The sequence below is a fragment of the Gigantopelta aegis genome, chromosome 15 (genome assembly GCF_016097555.1).
Source record: "Gigantopelta aegis isolate Gae_Host chromosome 15, Gae_host_genome, whole genome shotgun sequence".
Taxonomy (NCBI): Eukaryota; Metazoa; Mollusca; class Gastropoda; order Neomphalida; family Peltospiridae; genus Gigantopelta; species Gigantopelta aegis.
In genome coordinates, this window is record NC_054713.1 from 29,959,241 (window position 1) to 29,978,659 (window position 19,419).

General features: G+C 38.2%; 1 protein-coding gene across 3 annotated transcripts in view; it reads right to left on the reverse strand.

Annotated features, from left to right (window-relative positions):
- Positions 1-213: 213 nt before the first annotated feature.
- Positions 214-19,419, reverse strand: part of LOC121390625 (phospholipid scramblase 1-like) — a 58,513-nt gene continuing 39,307 nt past the window's right edge. For 2 of the 3 annotated variants that reach the window (XM_041522490.1, XM_041522488.1), the window contains 3 exons: positions 14,661-14,763; positions 11,546-11,604; positions 214-2,904 (listed from right to left, as the gene is read on the reverse strand). In XM_041522490.1, coding sequence (XP_041378424.1) covers positions 2,863-2,904; positions 11,546-11,604; positions 14,661-14,763 — 204 coding nt within the window. In that variant the 3' untranslated portion in view covers positions 214-2,862. The remainder of the gene's footprint in view (positions 2,905-11,545; positions 11,605-14,660; positions 14,764-19,419) is intronic. The other variant, XM_041522489.1, reaches the window with a different exon arrangement.

The following is a 19,419-nucleotide window of genomic DNA, read 5'->3' on the forward strand; positions in this document are numbered from 1 at the left end:
ACGTCTCGCTCCGTAAAACGTCGGCGTCAATAAAGCTCGTGGCAAGTGAAAATGATTTCACTCGGGACATAAATTTGATAACTGGTAACTCACTCACTCACTCACTCACTCACTCACTCACTCACTCACTCACTCACTCTCTCTCTCTCTCTCTCTCTCTCTCTCTCTCTCTCTCTCTCTCTCTCTCTCTCTCTCTCATATAATAATTAAAAACAAAAATTGCTATTTTGGGTTAAATTGTGTACATTTAAAAAAATCTCCTGCTTTTTCAACACACATCTCCAGCTTTTGCTTTACTAAAGGTTGACAGGTCTGAGGGCTTGTAGATGTTTAACCATGGCTTGTGGATTTTGAAAATCATTGATTCAATGACTAGTGGATTTTTTGAAAATACTAGAAGCCCTGTAAATCCAAACATATCCCTATAATAGGTTCTCACCTTTTGATTTTGTCTAGGTGAGACAAAAACTTCAAAACACTTCCCAGGAGAATATATATTTATTTTGGCCTGCTGTTTTAAAAACAATAACAGCAGGCTACATTTTATTTCTTATTTCGAGCCCGGGGTTGATCCTTAACCTTTTCCCCAACACTTAATAACAGAGTAAACGAAATGGTATACTGTCAGATAATTTTCTCAACTATTATATCGTAATCGTTTGAGCACTGGATCCTGATAATATAGAAAGTGTAGCAAATTTCACTGAGCTCATAGTTATGAATGCTCTTTGTGATAGCAGACGGTTCCAATGATGTTATAACATCAATAACGAGAAGTCTAAATTGTCGCTAGGATAAATAATGTATATAATATATGTGCAAAAACGCCGACTGTTAATTTTTGACGAGAGAAATTTTGAAAAATGTAATTCTCAGAAATTAGTCCAAATTATGTTCATTTAGTTGTGTATGCAATATTCTATTTTTAGAACAAAATACGTTACTTTTACTAAAATGTCCATTGTTTGGTGATGTATGATAACAGGTTCGGTTTTCCCGATATATTTAGCAAGAACATGATATTTTAATCACATTTGGCGTGTTTACATTGGAATATTTGAAACAAGTTGAATATATAACATTATTATTCAAAGTTGTTTGTGTTTCGTTTTTCAGGGTGATGGGTTTTTTTCTTCACGTTTCAGGTTTATACTTTGAACTCTTGCCTATTTATTGCAAACCAAAGGAAACCGATTCATATTAGCACAATGCAAAGCGACAATATTCACAATAATTCAATTGTATATTTACATCACATAATACAATTTTCAGACATCTGCACACACATTTTCAAAGAAGTGGTTGTGTAACGAATTCCGTTTATTACCGTACCTCAAAAACAATTAAGTACGTGCATCTGCTAGAACTTGTCTCTTTAGAGTTATAGCCTAACTCGAGTTATAGCCTAACTCGCAGCAAATGAAAGTAGTATCAAAAGCTACCTTTACACGTATTTAATAAGGTATACATGTTTGACGTAACACTTATAGCAATAAAAATTACATTTTATTTCTTAAACAGCGACATTGTCTTGGTGAAATCAGGTTCTGGATGACTTGGGGTGTCTTTTAGGCACGTTTATACACGTACTGAAACTAATCTAGTGATCAATTGTTTTTTCCAGCAGCCTCACCGATGTATGCCTGTTATAAAACAATATATATACAAAACAAACACAGATGTAGAAAGTAGCGTATTTTGTTTTTAGTTTTAAATAATTCTCTATATAACTTCACTAAACTTATGTGACAATTACAATAACAATATTTAAATAGCTATAACTACTAACGAAAGGTAATTTTTAAAATGTTCATTGCCATTCAATTTGACTTGTTCTAGACGATTTAAATTTCGTTATTGGCATTTTGGAATAAATTGAATTTTGGGGGCCAAAACAAACAAAATTGTACTCATCGGCTTTTGGAATGTCTGTGAATACTGGCAAGGACTGGTACCATTGCTATGTGGCTTTTGACTGCCTTCTTCTCATTATTTAAGTGATGTTTACAAATAGTAACGGGTTTTTTGTGTGTTGGTAATGGATTCTGTGCACACAACTTTAATCTCACATAACTCAGCGAATTTGTTACGGACCGCGGTCTATTTTGCTTCGGTCGGGCGAAAACCGCCTGGCAGTTATATTTATAACAAACGTCATTTGTCTTTCTATTCTATAAATAGGTCAAAATAGCGTAACGTGTTTTGTTTTCTTAAAATCAATTCCTGGGTTTGACCGGGTTTTTAAAAATATACTTGGTAAAATTTAATAATATTTCATTTAAATACACATAGTATAGGGTTGATAACTATTTTAAAAGCACCGTGAAAAAAATAAATGCTGTCGAATCATATTTTTCGAAAGTTGACAATGCCGGCGTTTTTACCCATATAACAAAAACAGCGGTCCTCAAAGATTTCTATACAATACAGTAATAAAATATATTCACCTTGGGTGTGAGGTTTTAACAAGAGCCTATATTTTTAAAAAAACACACCCCCAAAAAACCAACATCTCCAACCCTAATATTTGGGTTTGCAATCTATTTAAAGTTCCGAAATATTTCTGATGTATTTGTTAAACACCAATCAGCAGAGGTGAGTTCAAGAGAGTGAGTGATCGCGGTCCCTCACTAGACTGGTTTCTGCGCCCACAATTAGATGAATGTGATGGGACAGAAGACATGGTACATGTCAAATTGTCAAGCGCTCTGCCTCCTGAACACGTCCCAGATACATGCACGTGATCTGACTTCCACAAAGAATATTACACTAAATGTAGATTACACATCAAAAAGCACAACATTACACACATGAAACATATTGGAATGCTGGTATAATTTCAATCAGTCTGTTAGTTTAGCCCTATTGAAGTAGGCTCTGTGACATCTCAAAAAACACGAAATCCTGAAAAAAAGGGGAAAAGTTATAAATACTAATGTAGAAAAAAACTAAAACTAGTTCATCTAATCAGTTGAACCTCCTGTGACAAATTGGGAAATTAAATAATATTCTAACAGAAGTAACGGGGATTTCACTGACCCTCGAAAAGTGTCTTTTGAAGCATGGAACTTGGACAGGACTCTTATTTTTTTAGTTTTAACTTAAACTCCTATTATGGGACTCCCCAAATTTCACAAGAAAGCTCAAATGACCCCCAATGGAGAAAGGCCAGTGAGAACCCTGAGTAATTTTGACATATAGTCACAGAGAGGAAACCCGCTAGTTTTTTTTTTTTTTTTTTTTTTTTTTATCTCGGGCTCTTGTATATGCTCCAACCCACAGACAGGATAGCACATACTACAGCCTATATAATATACCAGTTGTGGAGCATTGGCTGGAACGAGAAATAGCTCAATGAGCCCACCGATGGGGATCGAGACTAGACTGATCGCGCATCAAGTGAGCACTTTATCACTGGGCTACGTGCCATTCCAGTTACTCAATGAAGTGTATTTGCTGCAAAGAAACACAAATTAACATCCGCAAATCAGGCCCTAATCTCACCGGCGAAATGAGCATTTTTTGTTTCGCCGAAAGTCAGCTCAAGGGTCGCCTAGTTATTAGCAGTAGTGAGAAGTAGAAGTCACCGTAATATGCTGGACCTAATCCAATTTCAAAAACGAAATCGCACAACCGACGTCAAGACCCCGACTTGTTTATTGTCATAGCTCACTTAGCACCTTGTCGCCGTATGTCGGCCAGTGTTTCACTTTGGCGCCAAACTGTATCCTCAAGTAACCTGAAACGGCCCATTAAAGGGAGAGTAAACTAAAATATTAGCCTTCGGTTGGAAAGATGAATACCCGGAATACCAACACATACCGACACTTTAAGAAATAAAAAACGCGTAATTTTAGAGTTAATAAAACCCCCATGATTATTTCTGCCAACTCGGGGACACGTTCACGTTAAGTTTTTAACATGCTCCTATACCACTAAGGTTTCGAGCATGACCACCCCGGGCTCGGTATCTGGCTGCCAGCGGCCCAGTCTGGGGCGATAAATTAATAGGACAATTTTGACTTTATACCAAAAAGGGAGAAGGGACCTTATATACTTTAATTTTTGTTGCGTCTTTTCTTAATATATAGATAAATAGTTTTCTTTATAATTTCATATAATATATAAATTTTGACGCACTTTTAGAGCGGGTTTCCAAAATATAAAATAATTAAGAGAACTCATTAACCCTTAGCATTAGGTGGTGTTGTTTTCTAGGAGGTTGGGCCTAGGCCACAAGAAATCTGCCCAATAGCAGAGGAGAGTTTTGTAGAGACACCGACTATATCGGGAACTTCAGTGTGGCCGAAACCGGGGGAGGAAGACCAGGGGGCAGTGGGCAGTCCCCCAGACACACCTAACACCCCCTACGGCCGAAACCGCCTACGCCTATGGCCTAACCTATTTCTGATGGCATACCCCATACCCCCCGGTATCCCACCCCCAGCCAACCCAACCGACGTGCCCTCCATCATCGGTGCTCCAATAGTAGGAAGATGGGTCACTAGGAGAGTGACCCTCTCCGTAGATTGCTGAACAGGAAAAGTTGAGTCCGGCAAGCCTGGCAGAGCGAAACGTATTCGGATGATCACGAAGTCCAGTGGCGCCTCTCCGTAGTCACGAGAAACTAAAGGTTACATCATTCACCAGACGCTGTGACCCTTTAATTTGGAAGACTAGTGGAAGGATATCTGGTATATTACCAGGTTCCAACCACTAGGATAGGAGCAGCATCCCGCCCTATTAGGTTCCTATTTTTTTTTATTTTTAAATAAGTCTAAAAACAAGTATAAAATAATTTAAAACACATTAAAACAAGCATGCCAGTAACCTACAAATTTTAAAAAAGACCAAACTAAGAATTAGAAAAAGAAATTTGTACAATATATTTTGCCGGCGTGAAGGGGGGGTGGGGGTGGTGTTACTGCCAGATAACATTCCCCTTATCATCAGCCAGGAGTAAATAAAACATTCACACAACCATTCAAACCACAAACTACAGTTAAAAATATTATTTATTACATATACATATATAATACACCATTTAAATTTGAAAATCCGGTACAAAAGTTAAAATAAATTAAATCCACACACCGCAGCAAGCCAGGCGCGACATTAACACGGTAAGACTTGAGAAGTGGAGAATTTAGGGCGAGCAACGTCCTTCCAACTCCATATGAGAGAGGAGGTAATTACATACAGTAATAGTGCCGCACCCTTTAACTATATATATTATAAACTCCCAGGCGGTCACTTTTGCACCTATCTAACAATGCCTAAGCAGTGCCCGCCCAGAAGTTAATTAATTATTTTATTTAAATGTTAATTTGGGATTGATAGACAAAGGCAATCACCAACCTGTCCATCATCATTTTATGCTCTTTTGGTGGATTCAATAAATTAAAAGATGTAAACTGTAGTTTAATTTTACTTAATTAATTGATTAACTTTAGTCTAATTTTAGAATGTTTGGTACACTCAGTCAAAAAGTGATTAGCGTTATCTATTGTATGGCATACCAAACAATTAGGTGATGGAATTGCTCTAATTTTATATTTAGTATCATAAGTGCGGATGAGACACCCATCCGCAATCTTGCCAAAAATTTGGTAGCTTTAACATTAAATGATACTGGACCGGGAGGGGACGCCTTTGGCTTAATAAATGCATGCCACACTCTGGTCCTGTGGTCCCACTCCGTCTGTCACAGCCTACCAAAGTGTGGCTCAGGTATAGAGTTAATTTCATTATAGTTATGATCCACTGGTACACCGACCACGGGATCCAACAAACTCCTTTTTGCGCACGCATCGGCCAGTTCATTGCCAGCTATCCCGATATGTGCGGGAACCCATTCCATGGCAAGTTCAATTCCTTCACCAACAATTTTATCATAAATATTTTGAATTTTAATAATAATTTCAGGTCTGACACTATGGGCGCCACCGATTGCCTGCAAGGCACTAAGACTATCTGAGAGTAGGACATATCTGTTAGGGCTATTAACTTTATGATACCGTTCGACCCACTTCAGAGAATACAGTATGGCCATCAGTTCGGTGGTATAAACTGAAATATTATCCGACAGCCTAGCCCTAATGGCTGTGGGATTTCCAACGTTATTATTTTTAATTATAAAGGCCATTCCTGTTTTTCCAGTGTCAGGGTCCTTCGACCCGTCAGTATAAATCTGGATTACATCCGGGTAAAATTCCCCTAACACTATTTGAAAAATTATTTTCTTAAAGTTGATGTTATTAGTTTTTATAATTTCATCCCTGATGTGGTAATGAACCAATGGGGTGACGGACAGCCATGGAGGGGTAGGATCAATATCCATCCTACTCAATGGCAGGCCAACAATCCCAAAGTCATTTGCGAACTTATTTAGATATGATATAACAGATATGTCCCTATCTCTATTAAACATTAACTCGTATAGGTTTTAGTTGGTCGACTGGAGAATCAGGTACCAGACTGCGAATTTTATTAATATATTTTAAACCTTGCTTGATTCTCCTAAGGGCTAAGGGCATAACTCCCAGCTCAACTAACACACTCTCATATGGCGTACAGATAGTACCCCCAACAATAATTTTGAGGGCCCTACCATATACGCCATCAAGTTTACGGAGCTGAGTTTGACTGGCACAGCCAAAGGCTTGAGCACCATACTGCAGTCTGGACACAATAAATGCTTCAAAGATCATGAGCAAGGTTTTACGGTCTGCACCCCATGGTGTTCCTGATAATACCCTCAGTAAATTGAGGTAAATTACACAATTACCAGTAACCTCAGTAATGTGTTCCCCAAAACTAAGATTGTGGTCAAAGATCACTCCCAGAAATTAGACCGATTGCACTTGATTGATAATTATTTCGTTATACTTTAAATTCAATTCACTAATTGATTTAAACTGTCTTTTCTTATGGAAAATTATACTTTTAGTTTTTGATTTTGAAATGGTAACACCCCAAGCTCTGGACCAAAAGGCTAAGTTATTAATATCCACCTGGAGATCTTTTTGAAGGTCCTCATAATTATTTGCAATTCTCCAGAATGCAGTGTCGTCTGCAAAGAGACCCACACTTATTTTCGATTTAACACTTTCATTTTTAGTAATAAGCACCTCTGCCAAATCATTGATAAAAATTGCAAAAAGGGTGGGTGCTATCACTGAGCCTTGTGGGATACCATTTTCAAGTGTTAAAATGGGGGAAAACGAACCACTGACATTAACTGCAAATGTTCTCTGCATTAAAAATTTGATATAAATGTGAACATTGCACCTTTGACCCCCATTTTATATACTTTCATTAACAATCCCCGTCGCCAGACCATGTCATACGCCTTTTCTATATCTACAAACACTCCACCCACTTTGAGCCCATTCCGCATGGCATCCTTAATCTCGGTTTGAAGGCGTACAATATGGTCGGTGGTGGAGTGATGCTTTCTAAAACCACTCTGGAAGGTAGACAACAATCTATTTACCTCCAGATAGTGGACAAAGCGGTTGTTAACCATGCATTCCATGGTCTTGCAAACGCTGGATGTCAATGAAATAGGTCGATAATTAGTAGGGAGGGAAAGGTCCTTACCCATTTTAGGGAGCGCAAATACTTCGGCGTGTTTCCATTCCAATGGGAGATACCCTTCGCTCCATATCTATTAAATAATTCCAGGAAAAGTTCTAGCGTTTTGGTGGGCATATTTTTTAAAAACATATAACTAAAATTATCAGGGCCCGGAGCCGTGGCCTTTCGGCCACCAAATGCACTAGACAGTTCCTGCAATTTAAATGGTGCATTATAAGGAAGGTCATCTTTCGGGGAGCAGGGTTCATCAGGGATCGGACTAGATCTTTCAATTTTAATTTTCCTACCTTGGAATTCTTTATTATAGTTATTAGTAGAAGAATTATTTTTAAAAGTGGCTCCCAGAATATTGGCTTTATCTTGATTAGTTTTACAATTATTATTATTTTTAAGTATTACTTTAGTACTAGATGATTTCCCTTTCACCCTTTTGATCTTTGCCCACACCTCTCTAACCTTTGAGTTCCTGTTAAGGGACCCACAAAACTGAGTCCATGAGGTGTTTTTAGCTTTATTAATTCTGAGTTTCAATTTATATTTACTGTCTTTAAAGTTGTTAATATTTTCCTCAGTTTTATTCTTTTTAAAACATTTTCTAGACTTATTTCTCAACCTCTTAAGTCTAGAAAGCTCATCTGTCCACCAAGGGACCGGATTATAGTTATTTTTAGTGGTATGAAACGGAATAGTTTGTTTAGCAATATCTATAATAGCTGTAATCAAGTTTTTATTAAATTTATCTATATTATTATCTCTTATTTGCTCATGATCTAATTTAACACATAAGTGTCCAAACCGGGACCAATCAGCTCTATTAAAATTCCATTTAGATTTATATTTAGTTTTATTACTCCATGTATCAGGGATATTATATGATGTTTTAATTGGGAGGTGGTCACTACCTAATTCATCAAGGACCTCCCATCCACAACCAGCAGCCATATTACTGGATACCAATGTAATGTCTAGACAAGACCAGGTGTGGAAGTATCAGATAAAAAAGTGCTGCTACCATCGTTTAAGCAGACTAGGTCTAACTTTTCGATAAGAGAATCGATAGTACGACCTTGAGGATTGGTAACTTTCGACCCCCCCAGTTTATTTTTACTATTAAAATCTCCTACAATGATCAATTTTTTTATTATAGTTACCAATCGGTGCCAAAACATTTTTAAGGTTTAACTTAATACCGGTAGCAGCTGGGTGAACATAATAATTAAATATATTTATATCCCCAGATTTAGCATGAATAGTAACCCCCACCACCTCGATACTTGCATGACTATTCTCGGTCTTAATTTGTGAATTGAAAATACTATTTTTAATAAAGGTAGCAACTCCTCCCTTAGCTTTATTGTCATTCGTATAAAAAAGTCCAGTGTATCCCGGAATTTTATATTCGGTAAACAATTTAGTGTGTTTAATTTTATCTGTAATATTTGCAACCCAGGACTCTTGAATGGCAATAATATCTATATCTTTATTTAATACCAAATATTTTTTAAGTTCTGGTCCATTTGTTCGCAAGCTTTTGGCATTCCATTGAAGTATGACTAAGCCCGCCTTGTCAACCCTCTTATTATTACTATTATTATTATTATTATTATTATTCTTAATATTATTATTTATATAACACTTAGTATTATATGTAGACATAATGGGGGACGGAAAAGTACTGGTTATAAGTTAATCCACTTCAGCGCTAGTTCGCGTCTCCACAGCTATTAGATCCCTGGCTTTATACCATGAGACACTGTGGGTCTCTATGCATCAGGATTAACCTTAATAGCCAGGTGATCATTAAGTACCTTGCATGCATCTCTGGACGCCACAACAATGTCATCCAGAAATAAAAATATTTGGGGGACAGCCATTTTTTTTCATTTTTGTGGCGTCTGGGCGAAGTGACGTCAGCTCCGACCAACACCTATATGCAATGTGTAAACAAACGCTCTAATTTACGACAAGGCGCTTCGCTTTCATCAACCTGACTTGTAAAACAACATAAATGACTTGATAGTATAATAAACTATTTAACTAAATATATTATTATATAGTATTTTTCTCTCTTAAAAAATCCAAAGAGAAAATGCACATTATTAGGCCTATTGATAGAGTACATTGGCGCAAAAACGACCACCCAAGTGATAATTTTCTTTTCTTTGGGACTGCGTAATTGGTCAGTTTTGTGATTTTAGATGGGAAAGTCTACTTAATCAATGGTTTTACAGAATTATTTACAGTAATAAAGCAGGGCGGCTGATAATTACCATTGAGATTGTAGGGGCGGCAGGTTATCCCACAATACCCTGTGATCTTAAACAACTGGCAAGTATTTTTGTACGTGTGCCTAGACAGTGGTAATCACTTACCTGGACGATACCCTGCAATATACACCTGCCAAACAGGAATCACATGTGCCGGCCACGGAAAGAAAGGACCAATTAACTAAAACAACACTCCCAATTATCAAGTCAGTCCGTGGGTTAATGTATGGACGAAACATAATACAGTTATTTCAACACTGACAGTGGTTTATTTTGTACTGAAATATAACATAAACTTATTGCTGGCTTACGGGGATGGATGTTATTACAGAACATTGCGATGCATCCGCAAAAATCAGATACGTTTTGTCTCTTCAGTTCTAACACTAATTCCTGACGTGACACGTTAAGTATTACGTAACCACTGGCTCGCCAGAGGGCGTATTCACTTGGATGGTACAAAATGGCTGCGCCCGTTATATATAGTAGCCGTCACATTTAACCATTTTATTAATTAACTATAGGATTATACTTGTTGATATTAAGCAGTAATGTGTATTATATATCGTTGAATATGCATACCTGTCCAAATGCCTTAATTATCCTTCCTTTAAGCCTCGACCACATTCATTTTACAAATGCAAGAAAATACCAATTAATACTTTGATTTTAACATAACGGCACAGTATCAACTACTTAATCATATCACATGTTTAATAAAGCTAACAACAGTTTTGCTTAAATTTTATTACCGGAAGTAGTATTTTATATGGAAATATTACAATTAGAACCTGGTGTAAAATTCGGAATTTTCCCGATTGCACGCGGAAACTGGTGAAACATTACGAAGTGTACTGATAAATGTTCACTGCGGTTTCGTGCTTATATCCAATTAAGTTCCAAGCACGCTGTCCTGCGCAGACAACTCAGTTATCTGGGCTTTCCGTCCTGGACAGGTTAGTTGTTAGTTGGTTAGTGGTTAGTGAGAAAGAAGAGGGTGTAGTGGCCTTACACCTACTGACTGAACCCTTAAAAACTCGCTCTGGGTTGGAGCCGGTACCGGGCTGCGAACCCTGTACCTACCAGCCTGTAGTCCGACGACTTAACCACTGTGCCACCGAGGCCGATACCCATCTTTTAGATAATGTCTGACTTTAATAGAAACTGCTCAATGGCGTCCCCCTTCAAGAGTGGTGCCCATGGTATGTGCCATACCTGCCATACCCTAGGTATGCCACTGATCCCAACAACCAATGAGACAGCTTAAAATCTTCCAGAGAGTCCTCTGCGTCCTATTTTAGTCACATGATCGATTGAAGGTTACTTCATTCTCCTGACCGATCTACTAACATTACCTTTCCATTCAGACTGACCGTTCAAAAGTGCGCCAAATTCCTTAATCCAAAATGCACACTCATTCTCTTTGTCTTAATCCTACGGGACATTCCAAATTCCATAGCACCATACCACCTCCCACCTGTTACCGACCCCGACCGGACTGCTGGTGCTCCCTTGCACCTGCCAATGCAGGCGGTCCCCTCTCCTACCCACCCCACACCTTTCCTGCCCAGGACAGGCGTGCACTACAACAGCTTGCTCTGAATGTGCACGTTAAACACTCTTGTCCTTGTCCTTGTATGAGATCAGGCTAAGTAGAGAAAGAAAACAAAATAACTTACAATAAGAAAGACAGCTGCCAGAAGATTTGCCTTCATTTTTACATCAAGATTCACTGGAACTGAAAACAAGATTTTAAAAATGCACACCCAGCAGAACAACACACCAGTATGTACAGTGAAGCCATTTCTGAAACGTTTTACACTAACAAGCATTTTGGGTGTACTTCCGAAGTAATACTTGTCTCTCTCGGGCCCAAAACATTTTTAAATCTCAGCCCAACATTTTTGAGTGAGTTATGGCTAGATCAAGTTTGACTTTCATGGAAATTGATTCAAGGGCCATAACTGACAAAAATCGGCAAAGCCCCGTAAAAGTAAAACTATATACATGATAAAATTATACATTCAGCACAATATCTTACAAGATATTGCAAACAAAAAGAAGAAAAAAAAATAAAGAAAAAAAAATAAAGAAAAAAAACAAACACGAAAGAAAAAAGAAAAAAGAAAAAAAAAAAAAAAAGGGGAAAAAATTTAAAGAGTCTGGAAAACTAATGTGGAACAGACAATAGACAGATAGAGACAAAACCTATAGTCCCTTCCAGTTAGAATGGTATGGGACTACTAAGCAATGCACCAAAATGACAAAAAAGTAGCTGATGACATTATATTCTGATATATTCTATATTTAATACCTTATGAATCGTTTCCTTGTCTCTTTTAGAAGTAAAATAGAAAGCAAATACAGTCAAACTTCGTTAACTCGAAGTTGAAGGGGAGGACGAAATAGTTCGAGTTTCAGGGAGTTCGAGTGTTCGAAATTCGTACAGCAGACCTCAAAGTGAAACTGCATTGCAGTATTATCATTTCGTTGATATCGGATGTTAGCACATTTCTTCTGTGTATATGATAAAACTAAGTAAATATTAACAGAAACGAGATAAATCCGATCAATTTGACGTACATCTCTATGTACTTTTATTGTATTAATTGACAGTAAAGTAAAAAAACCAACCCGAAAACTGAAAGCACGTACTTACATATAACCGGAAGAAAGCGATAAATTAAAGTTAATATATTTTTCAAATGTCAAAACAAGGCGGAACGTAACGTTGTAATAAATTAAAATACTGAATGTCGATTAGCACTAAGTACGTTTGTTTACCAAATAAAATACACACAATATAAATAGCAAAATTATTGTAAATCACAAAAATCATTTTAAAAACCCTCACTAACATAGCGAGACATAACATAACAAATCAAAACGCTGTATGCCAAATAGCACTAGGTTATGTACTTTTTTGCACTCGAAAACAAACAGCGTTAATTGTTATTACAACAGTTCTTTGAAGATTACAAGACTATCCGTACTTTGTGTAATGAAGCCCGCTGCCATGTACAAACACCGACAACCCAATGCAGGCATGTAGGATCATTTCGTTCCGCATAGTCGGCGATCTATTATTCTGTAATTACCGCGTGTATCATCGATAGCCGAGACCAGTCGGGACACTCACGCTTGGCTTGGGTGACAATTCATTTTTCTTTAAAGTATTACCGGTACAGTTAAAAGGCTCAGTCACTCCACAAACTTCGAGTTTTGGAAGTGCAATATCCCTTATTTTTTTATGGTGGGACCACAAAATTACTTTGAGAGAGAGAGTTTTTCGAATGTTCGAAGTTTGAGTGTTCGAAGTCTGTTATTACTAGTTTGTATAGCAGTTCGGCCGGGACCGCCGTTTCACTTCGAGAGATCGACGTTTACGAAAGATCGAAGTTTGAGTTATCGAAGGTCGACTGTATATAGAAGTTATTACAAGTGTTTTTTGATACAATATCTTACATTTTCGTGCAATCAAAGTATATGATATTTTCCAGATCACATACTTTGATAATTTGATAACTTTGCAAATTAGGCCTATATTTAAATTAATCAAGGTCATGGCACTACGTTTATTGAGAATTAAGCAAACTTACTACGGTGACACTCCATAATTGACGTATGTCGTGATAGTGATCAAACAAAACATTTTAATAGCAACTTTACACTGAAAGTTGTCCAGTGTTTAGAAAATAAAAAAACGTTAAGAACTAGTTTATTATTATGTAAGGATATCCAAAATGACGTCATTCACGTTTAATGTCAAATCCATTCAAAAAGAAATTGCCCCGCATATTCTTACGTCATTTGAATATCGCGTAATGGCCGACTCGAATTAATGATGCGTATACGGTTTTCAAAAACAGTTTGTATTAAGTGCGAGTGCGAATAATTTTTACATGCTCATATACTACTAGAGTTTCGAGCATGTCCAGTGACTTGCTCCAGGAAAGAGTTTGTATTAAGCTTGAACTTATTTGATAAAGAGATTATTACCCTCGTGTGTTTCGGTATTGTCAAAATCACATATTAGGAATAAAGATAATGTATTATGCTTGCAAATTTGCAAGGTCTCTAGGTAATTTGTTTCAGTGGATGGGTAATTTGCTTACAAGCCAACAAGACCTGTATACTTGAGCGTAACTTTTTCACAGATTTAGTTAAAATGTGTGACGTCAAATTAATTTGTGCTAATCTTGACGTCATATTACCGATAGCAGCGACTTTGGTACTGTGATTTACTAAAAATTGAATTATATGTTATTTTAGAAGTGTCATTGGATATATAGAATTCATTACTCGTGTTTTTATTATGTAAAATATCAACCTCGTCTAGTTAATCTGTATTTGTCTTGGCAGAACCTCGACAAATACCAAACAACATAGACTCAGTTGATATTTTCCATATTGAAAAACACTTGTGACGAATATATATATAAATAACACCATAACAGAGTTAATAATAATCATACGACACACGTATAATAGCAAGTATGATAACGTAATTTTGGAAAGTGACGTCATGACATAACGTTGTTTTTTCCAGTCCTAGCTCAGACTTTGCATGTGGAATACGACGTCATTTTGTTGTTTCCTTCTAGTTGTGGTTGAAACATGTTCAGACGATCCTTGTTACTCATAAAAAATAACAATAATAATATGGATAACAAAGAAATTATTACACTCGCGCGTGAGACGTACTGATTTTACAAAACTCCGTGTCAGGATTTATGTATTACCCTCGCTCTCGCTGGAACAAAAATCCTGACACTTATAAACATTAAGTCTTACATGTAACACCGAAGTTGTCAGCATCAGTAAAGATCTCTTTAAATAGCCCAGGCCACTGTTTACTGATCTTACCGACCTTTGTACTCTCATCTCTAGAGAAAACCTGAAAGTATAAAGTACACTGCATAGTGATCTTACCAACAGAGATGTGCAGTATTAACCGTATACCTATATATTGGGTGGTCCGGAAAAAACAATAACCCTACTGAATATGGAATTGTGATTTTGATGCACATCAGAACTGTGATCTTATATATACCATCAGTCAGGTTTAATCAATGCTTGGAAAGTATGTAGCACCTTGTTGGTATCTTCCTAAAAATATCTATGAAGATATCTTTAGGAAGATGTCAACAACATGCTACGTACCTTCCAAGCATTAACATATATTGCACTGAAAATGTAAGTACACACATACACACATGCACACACACGATGACACACACCACACACAGAACACACGTATACATTCAGTCAGGTTTAACACACGAGACAGACAGACACACACACAGACGAGACAGAAGACACACACACACACATGAGACAGAGATTGCACACACGAGACAGACACACACATGAGACAGAGAGACACACACACACACGACACACACACACGAGACAGACACACACACACAGACGAGACAGAGACAGACACACACACACGAGACAGAGACACACACACACACACGAGACACACACACACACACACACACACACACACACACAGAGAGACACACACACACACACACACGAGAGACAGAGAGACAGACACACACACGAAACAGAGACACACACATGAGACAGAGAAATACACACACACACGAGCCAGAGACACACACACACACACACACACACACACAGACAGACAGACACGCACACGAAACAGAGAGGCACACACACACATACACACACACACACACACACACAGAGACAGACACACGCACACAGATGACTCAAGATATTACATATTCTTAAAACATGTACGTTTTAGTTTTTTAATGACACAACTAGAGCATATTGATTTACTAATTGTCAGCTATTGGATGTCAAACATCTGATAATTTTGACATAGTCATACATACAGATGCATCATACATACACACATACATATATCAGAGATGGGCGATTACTTGACAAACGTAATCGATTACGATTACTTTAGAATATAATGATTACGATTACAAGAAAACTGAAAGTGATCGACTACGATTGCAAATACAAATATACCCAAATAATGAAATATTATCAACATATCATTCACTTTATTTCACAACCATACCGATTTAAAACATGGTGTAATAGTTTATAATTAAATTTTCTTTGCGTCTATACACTTTACGGCAATCTGATTGATTCAGAGGTGGTTGCTTTTTTTCGTTCATACTTGCATGGACCGAAAACAAAAAAAAAAGAATGAATGAATGAATGAATGTTTAATGACACCTGATTCAGAGGTGGTTGCTTTTTTTCGTTCATACTTGCATGGACCGAAAAAAAAGAAGAAGAATGAATGAATGAATGAATGTTTAACGACACCCCAGCACGAAAAATAGATCGGCTATTGGGTGTCAAACTATAAGTGATTATCAACAGCAATATAAAAATGCAAGAGTCAAATAAAAACACAGTGTGCAAAAATACAAATATCACAGATAGATCAAATTAAAATTTAGAGTAACAGTCAGTATCATGTAAAAATTGTAAAACAAATTCTGAATGGAATCGAAATGATTCCATCACATTTCTCTAACCACATATATCATTTCGAGTTTCTTTCAGATGCTTACACTCCACCAAAATGTGGCGCACAGTCAGAGTACACAGACAGTGCTCACATTGAGATGAAGGATCCATCTGTAAGATAAAGGAATGGGTTAAGTTAGTATGACCGATGCGAGCATGACACAAGACTATTTCATCCTTCCTGCACTGTCTATAGGAGGACTGCCACTCTCCCAAGACTGGCTTGATAGTATGAAGCTTGTTCGCAACCGCACCGTCCCAATCATGTTGCCATGTCGAAAAGATACATTGGTTGATACTATATTTAAAATCATTATACGGTACACCAACCCTGGCATGATGCGAACCCAAAGCAGACTTGGCAGCTGAATCTGCCTTTTCATTACCCCTGATACCAACATGGCTGGGCACCTAACAAAATACAATATCTCTATTTGCCATGGATAAAAAGACAGACTTTTTTATCACCATCCAGCTTAGAGACACGAAAGTGAGTCGGTAAAAATAATAACTTTGGATTCACTAGAATCCTTTATTTCTTCCAAGGCTTTAATGACTGCCCAAACGTCAGCACTAAAGATCGATGCTGAGTCAGGCAGTCTCATGTAAAGTATTGTGTCTGATGAAAAACCTGTAGCTCAAGACATATCCCGTGATCCGTCTGTATACACAGGAATGTAATCACAGTACCTGTCTTGAATTTCCATGAAAAACTGTTTATACACAACAGCATCTGTACAACCTTTCTTTAGATGCGCAAGATCAAACACAATGTTAGGTGATGTAATACACCAAGGTGGTAAAACAAAATACGAAGGACTTTCCAAAGTGTCTGATAAATCAATCTTGGAAATCAACAAAACACGATTAATGCGAAGACCAAATGTTCGAATAGCATTTGGTCTGGCATCAAACAACTTCATATATTTGTTATCAAACACTGCAGTATGTGTAGGATGTTTCGGTAATGATTTAATCTTGGTAGCACACTGCAGAGAAAGCTTTGCACGTCTAGCACCCAAACAAGATTCATGTGCATCAACGTACAAGCTCTCTACAGGAGATGTTCTAAATGCACCAAAATAAAGCCTAAGTCGCTGGTTATGTATAGGATCTAGCATCTGCAAGTAAGACTTGCATGCCGACCCATGTACACAATGCATCCATAATCAAGTTTTGACCTCATGAGATCTATACAGACGGAGCATAACCTTGCAGTCTGCTACCCATTCTGTATTACCAATAACTTTTAAAATACTGAGAGCTCTTAGGCCCTTCTTTTTAACATACATGTATTTAAGATGGGGCACAAAAGATAGCTTCCTGTCACAAATAACCCACAGAAATTTAGTCTCCTCCACAACTGGAATTGGATTTTTGTCCAAAAACAACTGTGGATCTAAGTAGAGACCTCTTTTCTGGCAGATATGCATACAAACCGTTATATATATATAGATACAAGTTGTGTATTGTTATCGCAAAACTAAAAGTTATTTGTATTTACTGTACTTTAACAAATGATTTAAAGAGTATGTTTATTGAAAATCTACTCTGAAATACTTGTGTCGAGTCGGGCTTATGTCACATGACCTACATGTATATTTTTGGTCAGTGACAAAAAATATAGAGATTTATCTAGTCATCATATCTTGCCAATGTATACAGTGATTGCTGGATAAATACATATACATTCTCCATTATAACCTTCGTAGGATAAAGCCGATATCGTAACCAGTTAATCCCTATATATATATATATATATATATATATATACTCTTCAAAAAAAGAAACGCAAAAGGGTACAAATGGGTTATAACTCCGATTTTATGTTTCCTACCGGTTCATGCTTTGTGAATATAAGGTCATTGCATGTCCCAAACACATTCCCACGGTTACATTCGATAAAACGCAGCTACTGTACAATAAAGTTCCAAAATGTGAATATTCGCAAAAACGCAGCCACGTGCAAACCATGTCACCACTGCACGTGCGTTGTCTGCACGTGCAACATGAATACCGACAGTATAACAGTGCAGGGTGTTCGCTTGCCTGGCCTCTGTATCTGGCCGACAGTTGACAATCCAGGACATGCCACGTCTCAGTGAACCGCAGAGAAACAATGCCATCGGCCGACTAGACGCAGGCGAATCCAGAACGGCCGTTGCCAGGGCATTCCATGTGTCCCCAAGCACCATCTCCAGACTGTGGGACCATTACCAGCAACATGGATCAACACGTGACCTCCCTAGATCCGGTCGACCACGGGTCACTACCCCCGGGCAGGACCGCTACATCCGGGTACGCCACCTTCGGGAACGATTGACTACTGCCACCTCCACAGCCGCAGCAATACCAGGTTTGCGCAGGATATCCGACCAGACCGTACGGAACCGCCTACGTGAGGTAGGAATTCGTGCCAGACGTCCAGTTCGAGGTGTCATCTTAACACCACAACACCGTCGACTCCGACTGCAGTGGTGCCAGATTCATCGACAATGGCCTCAACTGCGATGGAGACAGGTGTGGTTCAGTGACGAGTCCCGATTTCTGCTCCGACGTCATGATGGAAGATGTCGCGTGTATAGGCGTCGTGGTGAACGTTATGCGGCAAACTGCGTGCAGGAAGTGGACAGATTCGGCGGGGGTAGTGTCATGGTGTGGGCAGCCATCTCACACACTGGCAGAACTGACCTGGTCCACGTGCAGGGCAACCTGAATGCACAGGGCTACATTGACCAGATCCTCCGGCCACACATCGTTCCAGTTATGGCCAACGCCAACGCAGTGTTCCAACATGACAACGCCAGGCCTCACACAGCACGTCTCACAACGGCTTTCCTACAGAACAACAACATTAATGTCCTTCCTTGGCCATCGATATCACCGGATTTGAACCCAATTGAGCATCTATGGGACGAGTTGGACTGACGCCTCCGACAGCGACAACCACAGCCCCAGACCCTGCCCGAGCTGGCAGCAGCCTTGCAGGCCGAGTGGGCCACCATCCCCCGGGACG